The following is a 19,663-nucleotide window of genomic DNA, read 5'->3' on the forward strand; positions in this document are numbered from 1 at the left end:
CTCGTGTGCTGTTTGAGGTTTAAATCGTGTTTCTACGTAACAGTATGCCAGAGCAATGTGGCTCCAAAGTAACTTCGTTACGTTACGTTAAGTCGTTTTGTGTTTTTACCCGCGTTTCCCCATTGACTTTGCATGGGGCATTTTTCGCGTCGTTTATTGAGAATTACGTCGTCACGGTAACCCGAAACGGAAAGAAAAGCACAAGCACACCATTCCCGGCCGAGCCGCACGTTTCGATGTATATATTGTGGGGCTTTGGTAAACCGTGCGGCCGGCCATAGAGGTCAAAGTTTCGTGTCTTGAGGACGAATATTATTATTAAGTATGTAGGGTAGGATATTATTATTATATCATTATGTTATTGATAACGATCAGGCTTCTTATCGAGCAATTTCAATTATTTTGTGGAAAGACGGGAGACAATAAACTCTGAAGCGAACCATTATCTTATACTAGGGCAGACGGAAGGCAATCGACCTTTTTACCAATAAAATATTAAATAAACTGTTAACAGGTTAATATATGTTACGCCACTTTAAAAGCGTAAGTGTTGCCCAGGCGGTGGCGTAACCGTCTGGTAATCCAGTCGCAGTGTGCCGCGGGTTCGAACTCCCGAGCCCGACACGGCCTTTACTGCATGTCATCCCCCATCTCTCTCCCGTTTCCTGTCAGCCTACTGTCTGTCACTTCAAAAAACCAATAAAAGGTGTAAGCAGCAAAAAAGAATCTTTAAAAAGAAAAGCGTAAGTGTTTACCCGGATAGTGCTGGTAGGCATTTGTTGATCGCCTCTTGTCTTGATTATTTAAACATGACCGGGCCACTATACCGCTATGCTCAATAACAAGCTTGATAAGCCCAAAGCTTATTGATAACTGGTACTCAAAAAGCTTCGGGTATCGAGCTCCATCCCTACACATGGGTATCAACGTTTTATTGCTCACGGTCAAGCGGTTCATGAGCTATGTCCGTTTAAAGTTTGAATTTTCAGTTGAGTGCTATAGCGCCACCCATTGGCCAATGGTTGTGGGCTTTGCGTCCTCACCGTTTGGCATTGTCCCGATCAGATGGGGTGATCGGAAGTCAGGGCCAATAGTCATTTTCAAATGATTGGAATTGGGGAGCAAAAAAAAAAAAAACAAAAAAAAAAGTAGAGGGCTATCATATTGCCAAGTTTCACGAAAATCCGACAGCACAGTTCAGCCAGAACTGACATTTTTGGTGGAAGGAGGAGAGAAAAATAAGGGACCAAGAGTCCCTTCGGGCTTGGCCCCTAAATAGACTTGTAACCCAACTGTAGGGAGTACAAACACAGTAAAGAACCTGGGGGTTATCATCTATGAAAAGGCAACGCAATGAGCAGAAAATGAACCATGTAAATACAACAAATTGAGCAGAGCACTGCAGGGAGTTGAACCCCGTTCTGGTAAACCAGGAGAACCACACCAGTGCCTTAGTTTTTGTTTTATAATTTACAGGTCCAAAATCAGTCATTAGTTTCAATTTTGCAAAATATGTTTAGCCTACTCTTGCCAGCCTCCTGCGGCAAGATAATTAAAAATATAGCCTACACACTCAATTTGAATCATGACTATAAATGATAGCCATGAATATGTCTTTAAACAATTGAAAACCGGAAGACTCACTCCACAAATACCTTAAGGAAAACTCCTCAGACATAAACTAAGAATATCTTATTTTGTCATGCTCATAAAGTGCTGCAAAGTGCTAAAAGTGAAAAGTGCAGCAGAAAACGTTTGGGTAATAGGCCCATCGTCAATGCCTCGCCTACTGACCGGCATGGAAGAGGTTTTAGCTGCAAATTGCAGCATAAATAAATCACATCAATACACACCACATAATGTGATGTTAACTGACGCGATGAAGCTTGCACATTATAAGACATACGTCACATCAACCAACATCACATACCTAGCCCTACCCTAACCCTATGTTCATTATGTGATGTGGGATGACATGATGAAGCCTTACTCACAAAATGTGAAATGAGACAAGACATAAACACACATCACATACCGGGCCTGTGTTCACAGGTGATGTGGGCTTACGTAATGAAGCTTTACTCACAAATTAGATCTGATATTATAGCACCAACAATAGTCTTATGACCTAGATGTTTGCAGCTGCACTTTTCACTTTAAGCACTTGGAGCGCTTTATGAACATGAACAAAATAGATTTTCTTGGTCTCTGCCCAAGCAGTTGGCCTTTAGGTTTCCGTGGCGCAAGTATTTTTCTATCTAGTTGTCCCATGTAGGAAACATGGGGCAAGACTGTACAATTTATGCCATTTGTGGACGATTGACATAAATTATATGAGGTAGCAGCATTCTTTGCGCCCCAGTATTTGTCAGCAATACTATGAACATTAGTACACAACATGAACAGCAATAAACAATTCGTATGGCGCAATGCCAACAGACGTGAATGACGAGCTATCCGCAATTGCTGTGAAATATCACCTTTAAAAAACACATAAATGCACATCACATATCGGCCTGTGTTCATATCTGATGTGAACTGACGTGTTGACGCTTTACTGGTAAATTACATGAAACAGATCCAAATGAGAAACTGTACGCGAGACACGACCCAAGTCACACATACACTAGTGAAGAACTAGTGTCATAGATAGGCAAGAAAGAAATAAGAAATTACAATACAATAAAGCAAAATGCGATTAAAAACTCTGAGACCACAAAAACAAATAACTTTATTAAAGCAAAGGAGAGAAAAGATGAAGGTTGGGTAGAAACCTTGTACGTCCAAAACGGTTACTTTTATGGACCAAAACAACTGTGATCCAATATTATTAATATAATAATCTGTGTTCCAATGTTATCATTTAGTCACAAGCTCTTGCTGATACATTAGAAAAACAGAATACTACAAGTTAAATATTCAATAATGGATTATCTTTGCCTCATGAGATTGGCCATTTGCTACTTGTGTGTGACACTGTAGCATGACCAAGTAAGGAAATTAATTTACTAAAGGTTGAACTATGGAGATACAAGGTTTCTGCCCAACAGTCAAGGATAATAAACTATGCTCACTTACCTTCAATATCAGCACTAAACAAAACACACACCAACCAAGGAAGCAAATGACACAGCGGCCATCATTTGCTTCCTCTTGTTGGTTTGCACAGACCTACAGCATAGTAAGCTGTAAACACAGTGTTAAGGGGCTACATGCTACCATAATGACACAAGACATGAATCACATACCTCCACATGACCACATCACATTTGTACACATAAAACACTAGTGAAGAACTAGGGCAATAGATGGGCAAGAAGAAAGAAATTACCTAAATAAAATAAAGCAAAAAGCGATTAAAAACTAGAACAAAAAATAAATAACTTTATTAAATCCAAAGAATAGAGAAGAGAAAGGAGACACAAGAGAACATACATATGTGATGTGGATGTGGACAGTAAATTATGTTAAACGATAATTAAATCACATGCCTCCAGGCCCTCCACAAACATCACATAACGGTGATGTGGACTGGCATTATACACACACACAAATTAAGTGAAACTATACATGGCGCGAAAGACAACCTACGGTATGGTAGCATGTAGCCCACTTAAACAAGCAGCAGGAAACAGACGGTTAACTAACCGTCACTGCTAACAGCAGCCAGCAGTGGCAACAGCATAGAGTTCACCCAGCAGTGGCAACAGCATAGAGTTCACACCTCCAGTCAGCTTCACTTTCTGAAATGGCAGGGGAAAAGAAAATTAGTTGTCGGCTTAAAGGATGACATTTTGGAAGTCATAACAGTCACTGACAGGGCTGTGTCACCATTATTACACACATTCTAGGGCTATAATCTGCCTTGTGCAACCATTTCTTTTATGAAGCCTAAAAGCTAAAAAGGAAACTTCGTATTCATATGTTCAACAGCAAACACAATTATTAATTGCAATCCTTTGTATGACAATGAATGGTCAACTTAACATGTTGTAATGGTGACACAGCCCTAGTTTCTACTACAGCCACATGTAATCCAGGTACATACCGTGGGGGGCCTTACGTCGCTCGGTTGAAGATGGCCGGTATTAATAGAGCCGCGTAGGTTGTATGGCACAATACGTCCCGAGCACCGTACGCCTCGTAATCTCAGGGAGCGTTCGTTGACACCGTTATTCGTTTCAGCCCAGCCGAGTAGACACTCTATTACCAATACCAGCCATCTCCTGATGACTGCATCCAAGGTCACCGCATGACACCAAGGTCACATGATCAACCTGTAAGACACAAACATAAGCCAACATTACTCTTTATCCAGATTTTATACATTGTAGAAAATACATCTTTAGGAAATTCTTGCATTTTTCTTTTGCAACCAGATCTTATTTTAATGATGTTTGGGAGACAAAAAACACTTTCCTGGGATTTATATGTGTTTAGATATTTTAGTATTTCAAAGAGTACATGATGTCATGGACACTGGGCTCACTTCCTTCCTGGACTACATGTTGTCTCAGTAAGACAGCCCTCCCCCTATCCACAAGGAGGAGCAGTGGACCAAAGCATTGTGGGAATTGTAGTTCAGGAAGGAAGTGAGCCCAGTGTCCATGACATCATGGAGTCCATGGACACTTTGAAATACTAAAATATAAAATAAATAAAAAACACATAACCCCAGGAAAGTGTTTGTCTCAAAAATCATTCAAATAAGATCTGGTTGCAAAAGGGGTGAAGTGGCCCTTTAAAGTTGAAATCAAGTTGCTCTGCATGGTAGAAATGAGCTTGTAGATCTGCTACTTTTGTATGAATGCATGTGTACGTTTGTACATTTGAGTTTTCCATCCAGCAGAGACATTTAGTTTAATCTTATGAATGTGTCTGAGCCAGTTACAATTTGTGTTACCATTATGTACTAAAGTAAAAGGGTATGGCATCAAAATGCACTTAAAAAATGACCAAATGTAGCTCATTACGCAGAAATGTCCCATTTCAAATGTTTGAAAGAAAGAAAGAAATCTGAATATAGCAGATCTACAATTTCACAATGCATTGCATCACAATGCATTGCATCACAATGCACTGTGAGATTGTAGATCAGCTACTTCCAAATGGTCAAAATGTGGTTGTAGCCCAGTGGTAAATTGCAATGTAGCCAAAAGGATATATATTTTTAAATAATCCAAATCTACAAAACTAGTAAAGTGTCCAAATAATAGAATATAAAAGTACAATATATTGTCCACAGTACTTCCACCTGTTTGTTTATTTGTTTGCGTCTCAAAAAGTACCAACAAATTCCTCATATTGTTGTCCTTTTAGAGTCACAAATAAACAACCAACAGTTCTTCTAGCAACACTAATGTTTAAACAATAACAGCGTTAACGTTGGCTAAAAACCATGCGGTTCTCAAACAAACCTCACCTTGTTGCAGCTATTCCCCAAACACTCTGCTATGCACCGCGTGCGGCTCCATTTTAAATCATAAGCCCCGCCTACTGTATCCGGATCTAGACCGTCGGTCATTTTGATTGATTGATTGAAATATTTATTAACAGTTTGTAGAATTTACAGTACATTTTAAGCACAAACTCAATACAAAGACTGTCAACTGTGAGTGGACGACCCAATTAAGCATTACACTTGTTTACAACAGGGTCCACATTGTTCAATTCATCAAAACATTTAAAGACATACAAACATTTAGAGACATACAAATAGACATTTCTATGTAGCTAAATTCATCATATGGGAAGCAAAAAAGGGAAAAGATACAATATACAGTGAGGGAAAATGGGGTGGGGGGGGGGTGGGGGGGATTCAGATTTTACAGAGGCCAGTTTCGAATTGCAGCCATCCGTAGGTGCCCTTTGAGAGCGGTTTTGAAGGAGTCAAGGGATTCACATGTCTTAATGACTGTTGGTAGGGCGTTCCACATTTTGGTGGCATAGGAGCGAAAATAATTTAGTCCCTTGTTCGTGCCGAATCTGGGTTGTACATGGTTTGTTGCACTCCCTCTGGTGTTGTGGGTGTGGACTTCGTTTACATTAAGGAAGTATTTAGACAGGTACATGGGTATCTTGGTGGTGTATCGAATCTTGTGGACCAGACCCATTGCAAGATGCTGTACTCTGTCGACGACCCTAAGCCATCCCAGCCTGTCAAAGTGGGCAGGGGTGAGGTGGGTTCGGGGGGTGAGGCCAAGTAGGAGCCTGACCAGTTTGTTTTGGGAGGTCTGGAGCCTTGTTTTAAGGGCCTTTGAGGTGCTGTGGTACCAAGAGGTGGATGCATAGTCAAAGAAACCTTGTACGAGGGCTCCTGTTAAGGTCTTCAAGGTGTTTTTGCTGACCAGTGAGGAGATCCTGTAAAGGAATCTTGTTCTTTGATTGACTTTTTTGATTACGTTGGTGGCCATCTTATCACCGGAAAGATTGGCCTCCAGGATGGAACCTAGGTAGGTAATTTGATCTTTTCGTGTGATAATATTGTCACCCACTCTAACCAAGAAGCCATCTGCCTTGCTGAGATTACTATTTGATCCGTCAGAGTGAATGGTTCACAGCTGTGTGGATTTGCAAGCTGCACGCATGCGCGCGCACACACGCACGCACGCACGCACGCACACAACAGACAGACAGACAGACAAGGACCCACAAATGATATAATATGAAAAGGTTTGTCAAGAACTGCTGCAGATCCATAATAATCTTCAGACACATGCAGTCTGCTGGTGAACACTAGATGGCAGCAACACGTCGGTTTCCCAGTCTGTCCATGACAAACGACTTTAAACATGTAGTTTCACCTGCTCTCTCTCTCTCTCTCTCTCTCTCTCTCTCTCTCTCTCTCTCTCTCTCTCTCTCTCTCTCTCTCTCTCTCTCTCTCTCTCTCTCTCTCTCTCTCTCTAGAAGTGTATATTTGTAGGCCTATGTCTCTAAATGTTATGATGAATTGAACAATAAGGTAAACAAGTCTAGTGCTTTCTTGGTCGTCCACTCACAGTTTGTATTGAGTTGTGCTTGAAATAATTCTGCAAACTGTTAATAAATACTTCAATCAATCAATCAATATATTGGCCACCAACACGAATGAGTTGTCATTGGATAAGACGTTGTCTACAATTCCATGCTGTGATGATGTGTCTAAATGGGTAAACTTCGTGTAAATTAAGTAATGCAGATGTTTGTTTGTTTTGTTTTTTTTAAGATATTTTTTTGCGGCTTACGCCTTTTATTGGTTTTTGAAGGGACAGACAGTAGGCTGACAGGAAACGGGAGAGAGATGGGGGGGGGGGAAGACATACAGTAAAGGCCGTGTCGGGCTCGGGAGTCGAACCCGCGGCACACTGCGACTGGATTACCCACCGCCTGGGCCAGTAATGCAGATGTTTAACAATAATTAATTATTACCTCTTGAGAGCGGGGAAAGGAACTGGTTGGAATAACGTGTTCCTTCCACGCGCTACGTCCAACACGTCTGTGTGGAGTTTGCATGTTCTCCCCGTGTCCCCTAGGGTAGGTGCCCTCACATGTTCTCCCCGTGTCCCCTAAGGTGGGTACCCTCACATGTTCTCCCCGTGTCCCCTAGGCCTAGGGTAGGTACCCTCACATGTTCTCCCCGTGTCCCCTATAGGGTAGGTACCCTCACATGTTCTTCCCGTGTCCCCTAGGGTAGGTACCCTCACATGTTCTCCCCGTGTCCCCTATAGGGTAGGTACCCTCACATGTTCTCCCCGTGTCCCCTAGGGTAGGTACCCTCACAAAAAACATGCAGTAGGCCTAATCCTGGTCTCTAAACTGCCTCCCCCTGGCCAGCCGGAGCGCCTGATGGAGGGGAAAGGAACTGATTGGAATAACGTGTTCCTTCCACGCGCTACGTCCAACCAGGGAAACTCCCCCCTGTCAGGTGTAAAGGAGCAACCTGGACACTCAGGCATGAAGGAAGCATGAGTTCAAGTCCGTTGCTCTCCCCTTGTCCCCCATATATGGGGACTAGGTTGGCGGAGGGTGTGTAGAGCCCAGGATCACATTAGATGATTGACACAGGGGTGTAAAATGGGTTACAAAAATCGTGGGATGATTTTTTTTTTTATATATATACCTCTTGAGAGCCTAAAATGAATTTTAAAAAAAAGTTTCTGTATCAGTGCCAGTGGTGCTCAATATTCCATGTCAAGGACCCCACAAATTATATTTAATATGCCTCCGCCGACCGCCCCCCATCTGAAAATATGTAGTTCCAGGGCCGATCCGATCCGATACAGTATCACTATCGGGACATATTCTCTACCAATAAGCCTGATGCCTGATGCCTTCATTCTTTCATTCATTTGAAATGCCCTATAGTCTATAACTATAAAATGTAGCGGTTTACTTTATTTTTATTTTAGTTAATCTTTTACTCAAGCGGGACAATAACTCTGTTTGATTGATGACATTGTTACTATATCACATACTGATGTCTCTCTCTCTCTCTTTCTCTCTCTCTGTAGATAGATTATGCTAACATGCTAATGCTAACATGCTAATGCTAACATGCTAACATGCTAATGCTATCATGCTAACATGCTAATGCTAAGATGTCTGAGCTGTAAGGGTCCATTTGGTTTCGTTCAGGGGGGCGGCCCGGTTCCGGCGAGCCGCCCTGCTTCTGAAACGGTCGAGAAATGACAGAGTTACGTGTTTCCCCGATTTTCTCCATTGACTTTCAATGTGTGTGTGTGTGCGTGCACATGCGTTCGCGTGTGCGCGAGAGGTGGTCAACTTGGTCTAAGTGCATGGAGCAAGTTTCAAGACTGTAGCATGTTGCAAACAAAAGTTATAGCTGTGTAAAGGCCAGCCAATAGGAATACAGAGGGGTGGGGCTTAAGCAATTAAGCCATTACAGCTTGTTCCTCTTGATGGTCTACGTCCATGTATCAAAGTTTGAGGCTGTAGCATGTTGTAAACAATAGTTGGAGCTGTGTAAAGGCCAGCCAATAGGAAGACAGGGTTTGTGTGTGTGCGTGCGCGTGCGCGTGTGTGTGTGTGCGCTCAGGGGGGCAACCCGGTTCTGGCGAGCCACCCCGCATCTGAAACGGTTGAGAAATGACAGAGTTACGTGTTAACCCCAATTGTCTCCATTGACTTTCAATGTGTGTGTGTGTGTGTGCGTGCGTGCACATGTGTGCATGTGCGTGCGTGTGCGTTCGTGTGCGTGCGTGTGTGAGAGGTGGTCAACTTCACCTTGAATCATTAACAATGTATCATTTTCAGCTGGGCTACGCTATGCAAATGCACCCACTATTGAAAGTAAAAAACACACTGACTCAATGAGAGAATTTGTTCAGACATACGGTCCGAACAAATTGCTCTAGAGCAAAAAGTAAAAGTCGAATGCGATTTTTGTTTTCGCCGTGAGTGACCCGAGACATTAAGGTACGCCGTGTGCGATCGTGGTATTGGTACGATAAAAAACGTGGTTATAAGAGCGAGTTAAGAAATTGTGTTTGTGATGAAAAAATTGCTGACTCATTCAAGCAGTTAACATGAAGTTCTATGACACATTATGATGGTACACCTGTCACTTTCAGGGCTGTAGTTCACGTACCGTATGAATCTGGGCTGTGGTTGTGACATTGGGTGAAAGAGGACGAGTGTGGCTACAAAATTACCGAAACCCATGCGTGTAAAGTGAATATTTTGGCCGTGAGGACGATTTGTTCGGAGAATTTCGCTACAGTTTTCACATTGGCTTCTCCCTCTGACCCGCTTTCTCTCTGGCCGTGCGACACTGAGTCGAGATTTTTGCTCAGACCACACACACTTTGAACTGCGATAACGGGCAAACCGTGCAACGTATTTGAATTCCGTCTGAACCACAACAAAGTCGATGGCCTCATGTGCTGTTTGAGGTTTAAATCGTGTTTCTACGTAACAGTATGCCAGAGTAATGTGGCTCCAAAGTAACGTGTCGTTTTCTGTTTTTACCTGCGTTTCCCCATTGACTTTGCATGGGGCATTTTTCGCCTTGTTTATTGCGAATTACGTCGGCACGGTAACCCGAAACGGAAAGAAAAGCACAAGCACACCATTCCCGGCCGAGCCGCACGTTTCGATGTATATATTGTGGGGCTTTGGTAAACCGTGCGGCCGGCCATAGACGTAAAAGTTTGACTTTGCATGGGGCATTTTTCGCCTTGTTTATTGCGAATTACGTCGGCACGGTAACCCGAAACGGAAAGAAAAGCACAAGCACACCATTCCCGGCCGAGCCGCACGTTTCGATGTATATATTGTGGGGCTTTGGTAAACCGTGCGGCCGGCCATAGACGTCAAAGTTTCGTGTCTTGATTATTATTGCGATTAAGTATGTGTTGCGGATTTCAACCTGTGTTTCTGCCATTGCATGGCAGGCACCCAGAACTAGGTTAATTTTTTTTTCAAAAATAAAAAAAACGATGGGCTATAACCCATGTTATACCCATTTAGAAAAACGGCGTGCTATAGTATGCCGTACGGTATGGGCTATAGCCCATGGTCAAAAATGATGAAAAACGAGGATAAAAAAAAACATTAAAAAATTCCAAAAAACGATGGGCTATACACTGACACGAAACAAGACAGGAACGCCCAAAAACGTCACATCCGTTTTTTTACCCTGGGCAGAATTTTCTATGGCTGCCAATGCAACTTTTTCCAATCCTTAATCACATACGGACAAACATCTATGCCGATAATATCTAACTTGCGGAGGTAACGTGCCTTGTCCACGGGCAACAGATCTTTCAACGTATGGCATTGCAAATAAGTTTGATAATCGCTACTCTGCGCAATATTGTTTTGGAAATGCCGCAAATTGCATTGCAGTGAACGAGAGCAAATCACAACTTACCCTGGGGGTGGTGACTCCGCCCTGAATACGATCTTTCGTGTCAGTGTATAACCCATGTTTTTTTTTTTTTAATCCTCAAAAATGATGAAAAACTGCGTGCTATAGTATGCCATACGGTAGGGGCTGTGGCTCTCTCTCTCTCTACGTCGTCCTCAGACGAGCCCTCCATCGGCGTCTCCAGTCATCTCGGTTCTCCATACATCTGGCCAGCTCCTTTGTGCTTTCCGCACCAGTATCTTTCTTTAGTACGTCCACGTAGGTAGGTGTGGGACGTCCTCTCGATCGATGCCCGTGTGTTGGTTCCCACAGTACAAGCTTTTTGGCCGGGAGTTCTTGATGTCGGTGGCAGTCAACCCTGTCTCCTCTCACATTGTGTTGTTTACCTTCACCCTAGACGAAGGTGCAGCAGCATAACACTGTCTATGTGAGCCACAGGTCCTGTATAAGGCCTCACTCACACCTAAAAAAGACACACTTGTGTCCTGTGTTTAAATGTAACTCATAATACATTCATTAGGTACTTAATTCATTCATTTCCATTTGTGTCACATCATCTGAAGAGCTCATCCAATGACAGAACAGACTTGTAACAGTCACCTGTTACTATAGGTGAGTGCAGTCAGATTACAAGTAAGACGCGCAAACGCGTGAAGCGAACGCAGCTCGTGTGTGTGTGGTTGTGTGTGTGTGTGCTACAGCTGCGCCCTGTGTGTGTGTGTGTGTGTGTGTGTGTGTGCGTGCGTGCGTGCGTGCCACAGCTGCGCCCTCTGGTGGCGGGCCGGTGGTGTAACAGCGTGACACCACACAGCGTGACACACACACACACAGACACTCAGCCCCTGCTGTCATAGTAAGTGGCTCACTGCGTTCGCAATCATTGAGGGTCAAAGTAAAAAGAAAATCACACCCGTATGAAGTGAGGGGCACTAATATATTAAAGTCTAACTCATGTTGATTAGGTGATGTAAAACAAACAGACAAAACAAATTCTCTTTATTGTTAATGGCATTTCATGTTTGCGTTAGGGACAAGATGACGTAAACTTTCCCTTCATTGTCAATGGCGTTTTTAAAACAAAACATTAAACCTGTATAGCACCCCTTAAAAACAGGTACACAGCAGCTACTGTTACCAATGTGTAAAATAGTCAGCTAGTTATTGTATTGTAGTAATACTTATGGACAGGAGGTGGCAGTGTTTCACACATTACACCTCAGTTTTTGCAGTACACCCTGGCTGTAGTATTTAACAAGTCATTTATTAACTAAATACAAAAACTGTCAACTGTGAGTAGACAACATAAAGTATTACACTAGTTTACAAGAGGGTCCAACATTTTCAATTTATCATAACATTTAGAGACGTACAAATATACACTTCTATATAGCCACAAAACAGGAAATCAAGGAGGTAAAAAGGGGGAAAATATACAAGGGGTGGGTGGGGGTGTCATGTTAGCCTAGCTGGCTCCAGCCCTGAATCGCTACCTTCAAAAAAGAAAAATAGGTCCTGGCGATTCATGAACGATGAAGTGAAACAAAATGAAAATTCAGACTGAGCGTCAGCCTAGGTTCATGTAGGAATAGGTATGGAGTGACTAATGCAAATTTCATTGATTTCCAGTGAGATTTAGATGCAATATGTTTAAGTTATTTTTAAGCAGTTGAGACCAACAGTCCAAGTCCATTATTTATTCTGACGCCTCACCGAAAAGGCCTAGCTGTCCTGACAGCTAGGCCAGCTAGGATAATTAGTGTGGACGTAGACTGCTTGAAATGTACTGCAATTCTCCAATCTGTTAAATTCAATCAAGAATAGAAGGCAAGGCAATACTTATGTGAACATTAAAACAAAACAAAAAAAAGAATTAAAATGGTATGGCCAGTTAAATGTGCTCAAAATGCAATTTCAACTCTCCCATTTCTTTGTGGTTATATTCAAAGGCAGATTATCTCACCCATCATATCCAGCTCTGGTTCTCTCGTTTTAATGTACTAAATAACTAAGGAGAAACAAATCAAAGGAGTGCTGAAGCCAAATAGTTCAATAAGCACTGCAGTACTTTGCATGGCCACCTGGTTGTTGCATCACAATGCACAATGCGGTTCATTACATTATCACAAGTGACACCTGCCGTCACAACAGAAGAGGTCCAAGCATCATGTCTGAAAATGCTTTTATTGCCCAAAATTCAGTAATCTCAAAGTTCACAGGCCGACGTAGAAAAACACCATATAGCACATTTCAAAGGCAACACAATGTGTATTCAAGTAAAACTGCATAGCTAAAAGTACCGTATGCAATGACAATAAACTGGTTACGAGGTTTCCTGTTTGAGATAAAGCCGGTTTGGGACACAAAATAGAGTCAGATGATTTGCCTCCTACCAGAAAGGACTAAAAACAAACGGAATTGGCCGTTTCTGCTCTCAGCTGCTTCCTGGGTTGAGGATTGATTGATTGATTGATTGATTGAAATATTTATTAACAGTTTGTAGAATTTACAGTACATTTTAAGCACAAACTCAATACAAAGACTGTCAACTGTGAGTGGACGACCCAATTAAGCATTACACTTGTTTACAACAGGGTCCACATTGTTCAATTCATCAAAACATTTAAAGACATACAAAAAAGGGAAAAGATACAATATACAGTGAGGGAAAATGGGGGGGGGGGGGTTTCAGATTTTACAGAGGCCAGTTTCGAATTGCAGCCATCCGTAGGTGCCCTTTGAGAGCGGTTTTGAAGGAGTCAGTTCAATGGTTCCAAGGGTGTTGTTTAGGAGTTCTTCTGAGGCACCTTGATGGTCACCTGCAAGACAAAACATGATATGGAAATGTCAGCAATAACCAGTGGTGTGCTGTGGATTTTTTTTTACTAGTAGGGCTGTATTTTAATGACGTCACGTGCATACATGTGCACATAGCCACTCAGCTCGTGCTTATTTTCCTTTTAGTTTGATATAAAATCCCTTTGCATTGTATACTCACCCTGCCTTACATTATTTTGCTTTCAAAACCGTGGTTTTAAAACAATCACAACTTAAGTTCCAACAACATGTGAGCTTCAGCCTAAGCCATTTCGATCAACCAGAAAGAAATTTGGATGTACAGTATAAGGTTTATGAATTTTGTTGATGATCGAAAAAACTAAACTATTAACGTTATTTCACAAGTCACTATACTAACAGAAAACGCAACACTAGCGCAATGATAGCCACGATGAGCAGACATCCTTTTTTTGCCATATGGTCTATTTATTGGTAGATTACGTAAACTCACATTTGTAAGATCCAATTAGTTTCCAGAAAAATAAATGTAATTCTCCAATCCGTTAAGTAATTCATTAATCAATCAAGAATAGAAGGCAATACTAATAATAGAAGTACTTTATAAACAAGCAAATAGTAAGTGTCCATCAAGTACAGGAACTATGGCATATAGCTATTCTACGTCCGAGCATAGACATCGTAACGCCCCGCCTGCCTCCGATTGGCCTACCGGCTACAGACACTGCCCGTATTGCCCCAATGGTCTCACCATACTGTTCAAAAGATCAAGGTTAAAGAGACCTTTTTACAGTACAATAATGTTTCAAGTTTACACTGTACACATGCAAAATAAACTGCATAAACTATTAGTTTGCCTCTTCTACAAAACATAAAAGTTACTGTCGTGCGTGCCAAGCTGTCATTCTCCTGTATTATATCGTACTTGTATTTTTATTTCCCACCACGGAGTAACCTCGCGGCAGACCATCCAGCATATACAGTAGCTATGCTATCCACCTTGGAGGAAAGTCTGACAGTATCGGTAGGCCAATCAGAGGCAGGCGGGGCGTTACCATGTCTATGCTCGTAGAGGACATGGATACTCTAGGACGTAGAGTAGACATACGTGGAAATCAGAAGTCAAGCAGATTTTAAGAAGCATTTTGTTGGCACACAACTGAACAAATTAACTGGACAGTTCCCAAATAAATGTGACGTTCATATTTACCGTTTTGACCTCAGTGTAGTTGGTCAAGCCATACTCCCCCAGCTCTCTGCCGTTTCCTGAGGCCTTATAACCTCCAAACGGAGCCTGGGCCCCAAATACGTCATAGCAGTTAATCCTGCACACAGACAGACATGTACATAATTACAAGTACTCTAAAAAAGTTATTGAATGTTTTACAGATTTTCCATAAGCCATACTTTGCACAATATAAAGACATGTCCAAACTAAGGACGGCAGGTTTTGAATTCCATGTTGTTTGTTGTTCAATCAAGTCTACAAAGTAGTAGTGGTGGTGGTGAAATTTACCAGACAGTTCCAGCACGGAGAGTATTAGAGATGTAGTGAGCCTTGTCGAGGTCTTTGGTGAAGACAGCAGCTGCCAGGCCGTATATACTGTCATTGGCTCTCTCCACAACCTCCTCCAATGTCTTGAACTTTAGGATCTGCATCACTGGACCAAAGATCTGCAGACAGTAGAGGCCTTCATACACTCCACTCCACCTCAGAGTTCAATTGCCTATACTTTATTTACTCAAATACACTCCGATCCTCTAATAGAAGTTTAGTTTACACTCTCAAGTACTACTAAAATAATTGCCAATTAATCTACAAAAGTCTATATAGGCGGGTAAAAATATAGTTTGACCCTAAACAAAAAGAAATTGTAACAAGGTTTCTCAACTGATTTGTGTAGTATTAGGTGTCCTACATAACATACTAAAAGTTTACCAAAGTTTGACCACCCGAAATGTGTTTTTTTCAAGATGGCCGCCGCCAGTTCTTAAAATACCATTACTCCTCCATTATTCATCCTAGAAAAGTAATTTTGGTGTCTAACCCTATGTTTTGGTTATCTAGGAATCCAATTAGCATATATAAATTATAGTCAAGCAATTACAAGTACAATGATATATTAAAGCAATTGGTTATAAGGTTATAACAGTGTAATAGGACATTACCCTTTTCTATAATGCCGTACTGCCCAGGATTGGTGAATTCATCACCTATACAAAATTCACATTCGGTTGAAGCTTTCAGGAGATTTATAGTGGTTCCCAAACTGTGGGCAGTAGGACCAATTGGCCACTTGTCTGGTCTATGGGGAATATGGACTCCTCAGTGGGGATACATTGGAGAGAAATGGCCCCTCATGGGCCTAGAGACTAGAGGGTGTGCAAGTCAGTCCAGAGCTATCACACATGTATCTTGGTATATAGGCAGGTGGTGGAGTGTGGCATGGATAGGGTTCTGTTATGCTTGTCACAGACATCTTCTTATTCCCAAGACTGTAGTAGTTGTGTGTGTAAAATTAATTTCACATTTACTTTGTGTTTGGTACTGCTGGCAATAACCTTGAGCCCTGGGCTCCAGTCTTGGTCTCCCCATAGAATCCCAATCTAACCTCCCTCCACGCTGTGTCCCTGCTGCTATCCAACAAACAAGCATTGCTGACTTCCAATGCATGGCTTTTTAAGTCATATGGCAGCCAAGACTATGGACTTTAATGTTTGTTTAGGGCACACTAAATGACAACGTAGGATGCCATGTGGCCAATATAAATACAGTGGGCGCCCCTCATTTCGTGTTTTTTGCACTTTTTGCATTTTCATACTACAGTAGCTGTTCTAGAGGAGAGGGGAGAGGATATTCTGTGCCATAATGATCAGTCACTGGGGGCCCCAGTAATATTAATGGTCAGCTAACAACCAGACACCGACTCTCCTGTCTGCCTGACAAACAATCATGCACCACGTGGAGGTTTTATAACCACCACTATGTGGGTCTGACCCTTCTGTATACCTAAGCACCTATAGCTCAGGCCTAGGAGCCAGCAGGAGGTCCATTTGGGACCAGCATACATACATTTAGGAACACGACTGCCTGACAGTCTTGCAACATGTGGAGGTCTTATAACCACCATCAGTGCAGGAGACTGTCCTCACTACCTATGCCAACTCAAGAGGTCCTATCTCGGGAGTAAGAGCCAGCATGGTCCACATCGGACCAGTGGGACTAGTGAGCCAGGCGACATATAGGAACACTCCTTCCAGCCTAAGCTAAACCCCAATTCCTTAGTTTCTACCTCCTCCACACTCCGTTCCCCAGCATGCCATGACTTAGAAATTGTTTGCATTTGAGGAGTTGAGAACGAGGAGAGTGCTCCCTAAGCCACTTTGAGTGAGATCTGGCAAAGATCTTTCATGTATGGTTTGCAGAACTGTCTTTGTTGAAATGTGTGGCGTATCATTTCTCCTCCTCTACATGACAATCCTCGGAGCGCCGGAATGGTCCAACAATCCAACTGTGTTACACGTCATAATTGCTGTCACTTCAAAATTATGCAGGTCTATTCCCCCCTCCTCGCTCAACGCCAGTCTCGCCAGGGCTAAGGCGGGAGAATGTATACTTGAATATTGGAACGTGGCTATTGGAATGCACAACATGGAGGTCTTAGAACTACCAATGTGACCGAGACCTAGATATGGCCGGGTCTGGTCAGGGATAGTGCCGAGGAGAGGGGAACAGAAATCTCTCTCCTTGATCGCAAGTGTGGAACCGGCAGTCGGTGGCAGGTCCTGATACAATATCCGAGGTCTGCTGCTGCTGCTATCTGGGTTCGTCTTAGCTTAATCCTGTCTGTAACTTGCGTAGGCATTCATATTTATGTGTGTTGGGATGTCAGGGGTGATGTCACCCTGACGTCCCGGTTGTGATGTCAGAGAGGCACTCGGTTCCTTCGTAACAACCACCACAGGGACAGACAAGACCCAATCTCTTTAACTGCCTAATGAGCACTCGTCCTGGGCTCTCAAGTGCCCCATAGCTTTAATGGGACATGTATGAGCCACCTCGGACATTCAGAGAGGAGAAGACCATGAGGGTCTTCTTAACTTTGCTCTTCTGTGCTCCAAGTCCCCAGGGAGAAATCCAGTGACCCCCACTCCCCATACTCCCCTCTCTAGGCCCACTAAACTCTAGTCCGGACTAGGGTTGGGATTCAGAACCGGGTCCATTTCAGACGCAGTTCCAATATTGCGGATCTGGAGCCGGTTCCATAGTTTTTGAATGGTGCAACCACTCCTACAACCAGCAATGTCCGTGTACCTGTTTGTATAAGTGAGCACGAGTATGTGACTTATTAATACCTGTAGGGGGCGCCAGAAACAGAGAGAGGGGTAGTGCTAGAGAGAGAGAGAGAGAGAGAGAGATAGATAGAGAGAGAAAATTGCACCACTCAGTTCATGCGTGTGTGATTTTTTATTAACGGTTCCCCAAACGGTTCTCATCAGTCGTCATTTAGCTCCACTGCGTCTGTGCATGCATGCATGCAGAGCAAAGTTACTGGGGTGACGTCACCCCACCTACACGAGTGAGTAGATTAGTCTTGTGACTCATGTAGGCGTATTGATTTTGAGATGTTTCCTCAATGTGGACATGCAACTGGTGCAAGTTGCAACAACCTTTGCAGGAAACTATGGCATCACATTTATTGCACTTTGCGAGTGTGGTTAACAGAGAGGGAAATGACTCTTGAGGCTGAGCACGCAAAGTGCAATAAATGCAATGCCATAGTTTCATGCAAAGGTTGTTGCAACTTGCACGTCCACATTGAGGAAACATCTCAAAATCAATATGCCTACACTAACTTCTACAGAGCTTTTTATTATGACTCGACGTCTTTCTGTCTGAATCACATTAACTATAGAGCCATGAATTAAATAAGAATCTATTTGTCTGCACTTATTTTTACAACTTAAAAGCAACTCAATTGCTTTTTATTTGGCTCTAAATTAATCGTGCAACTGTTGAGAGCCCAGCCTTTAGGTGCATATATACCTCCATACATTGATTACTTCATAAACAGTTTGCAGAAAAAAGCACAGGATCATAGCCTACAGTACAATAAAAAATTATTAAATTAATCTGAACATTAAAGACACATTTGTCACCACAACAATATCATTATTGCAATGTGTATTGTATATTTAATATACAGTACAAATTGCAACAATGATATTGTCGTGGTGGCTAGCTGGTGGTGGTGAAGTTTAAATAATAGTGCCAACTCATAATTGTAAAGTGCAAATACAATAATTTAATTTGTGTTTATTAAGTACTTGGTTAGGTTAGTTATAATATAAGCATAATATATGTCAGAGAAAAGGGAAGAAATATATATTAGGAACCGGAACCGTTAAAGTCCTAACAAATCCCAACCCTAGTCCGGACCCCCCTTTACCCAACCCCACCTATCATACTCCCCTCTGCACCCGGTAGAGAGAGAGTAAATAATGCAATAAATTAGTTTTGGGTGGGTGTATAGTCAAAGATGAATTATTTAGTTTGAGCCTAATTTTACCCACAGATCCAAACATATAATATTTCAATATTGCAATCAGTAGGCTATTGTCTATCAACTGACAATATTCTCTGCCACAACCTTCTGAATTACTGCAAATTGTGACTATTAGTTTTGTTTTGAGGATATCTTGAAACCTTATTCCAAAATATATAAATATTTAGATATTTATTAAATATTTAGTTTAGTTAACTTGAAACTGGTGACTATTTCAGAGGGTTTTAACAGTCACAAACACAATATTGGATTTCACAATTATCTAATTGTATCTCTGCAATTTGGACTCCTAGACCCCCAAAACATAGGGTTAGACACAAAAAGTACTTGTCTAGGATGAATAATAAAGGAGTTAGGCTATTTTAATGGTTTTTAGGCCATCTTGGACGCCATCTTGAAGATAACACCTTTCGGGTGGTCAAACTTTGGTAAACTT

The 19,663-nt window shown here is 42.2% G+C and overlaps 1 protein-coding gene across 2 annotated transcripts in view; it reads right to left on the reverse strand.

The window, feature by feature from the left end:
* Positions 1–12,114: 12,114 nt before the first annotated feature.
* The window catches only part of LOC310855405 (aldehyde dehydrogenase, mitochondrial-like), a 46,313-nt gene continuing 38,764 nt past the window's right edge, over positions 12,115–19,663 (reverse strand). Inside the window, exons 19-22 of one of the 2 annotated variants that reach the window (XM_083760386.1) lie at positions 15,177–15,334; positions 14,871–14,985; positions 13,625–13,683; positions 12,115–13,321 (exon numbers count right to left, since the gene is read on the reverse strand). In XM_083760386.1, the coding sequence (XP_083616512.1) occupies positions 13,651–13,683; positions 14,871–14,985; positions 15,177–15,334 (306 nt within the window). In that variant the 3' untranslated portion in view covers positions 12,115–13,321; positions 13,625–13,650. Of the gene's footprint in view, positions 13,684–14,870; positions 14,986–15,176; positions 15,335–19,663 lie in introns of both variants that reach the window. The other variant, XM_083760387.1, reaches the window with a different exon arrangement.

Source organism: Protomyctophum parallelum (genome assembly GCF_964188405.1).
Source record: "Protomyctophum parallelum genome assembly, chromosome: 3".
NCBI lineage: Eukaryota > Metazoa > Chordata > Actinopteri > Myctophiformes > Myctophidae > Protomyctophum > Protomyctophum parallelum.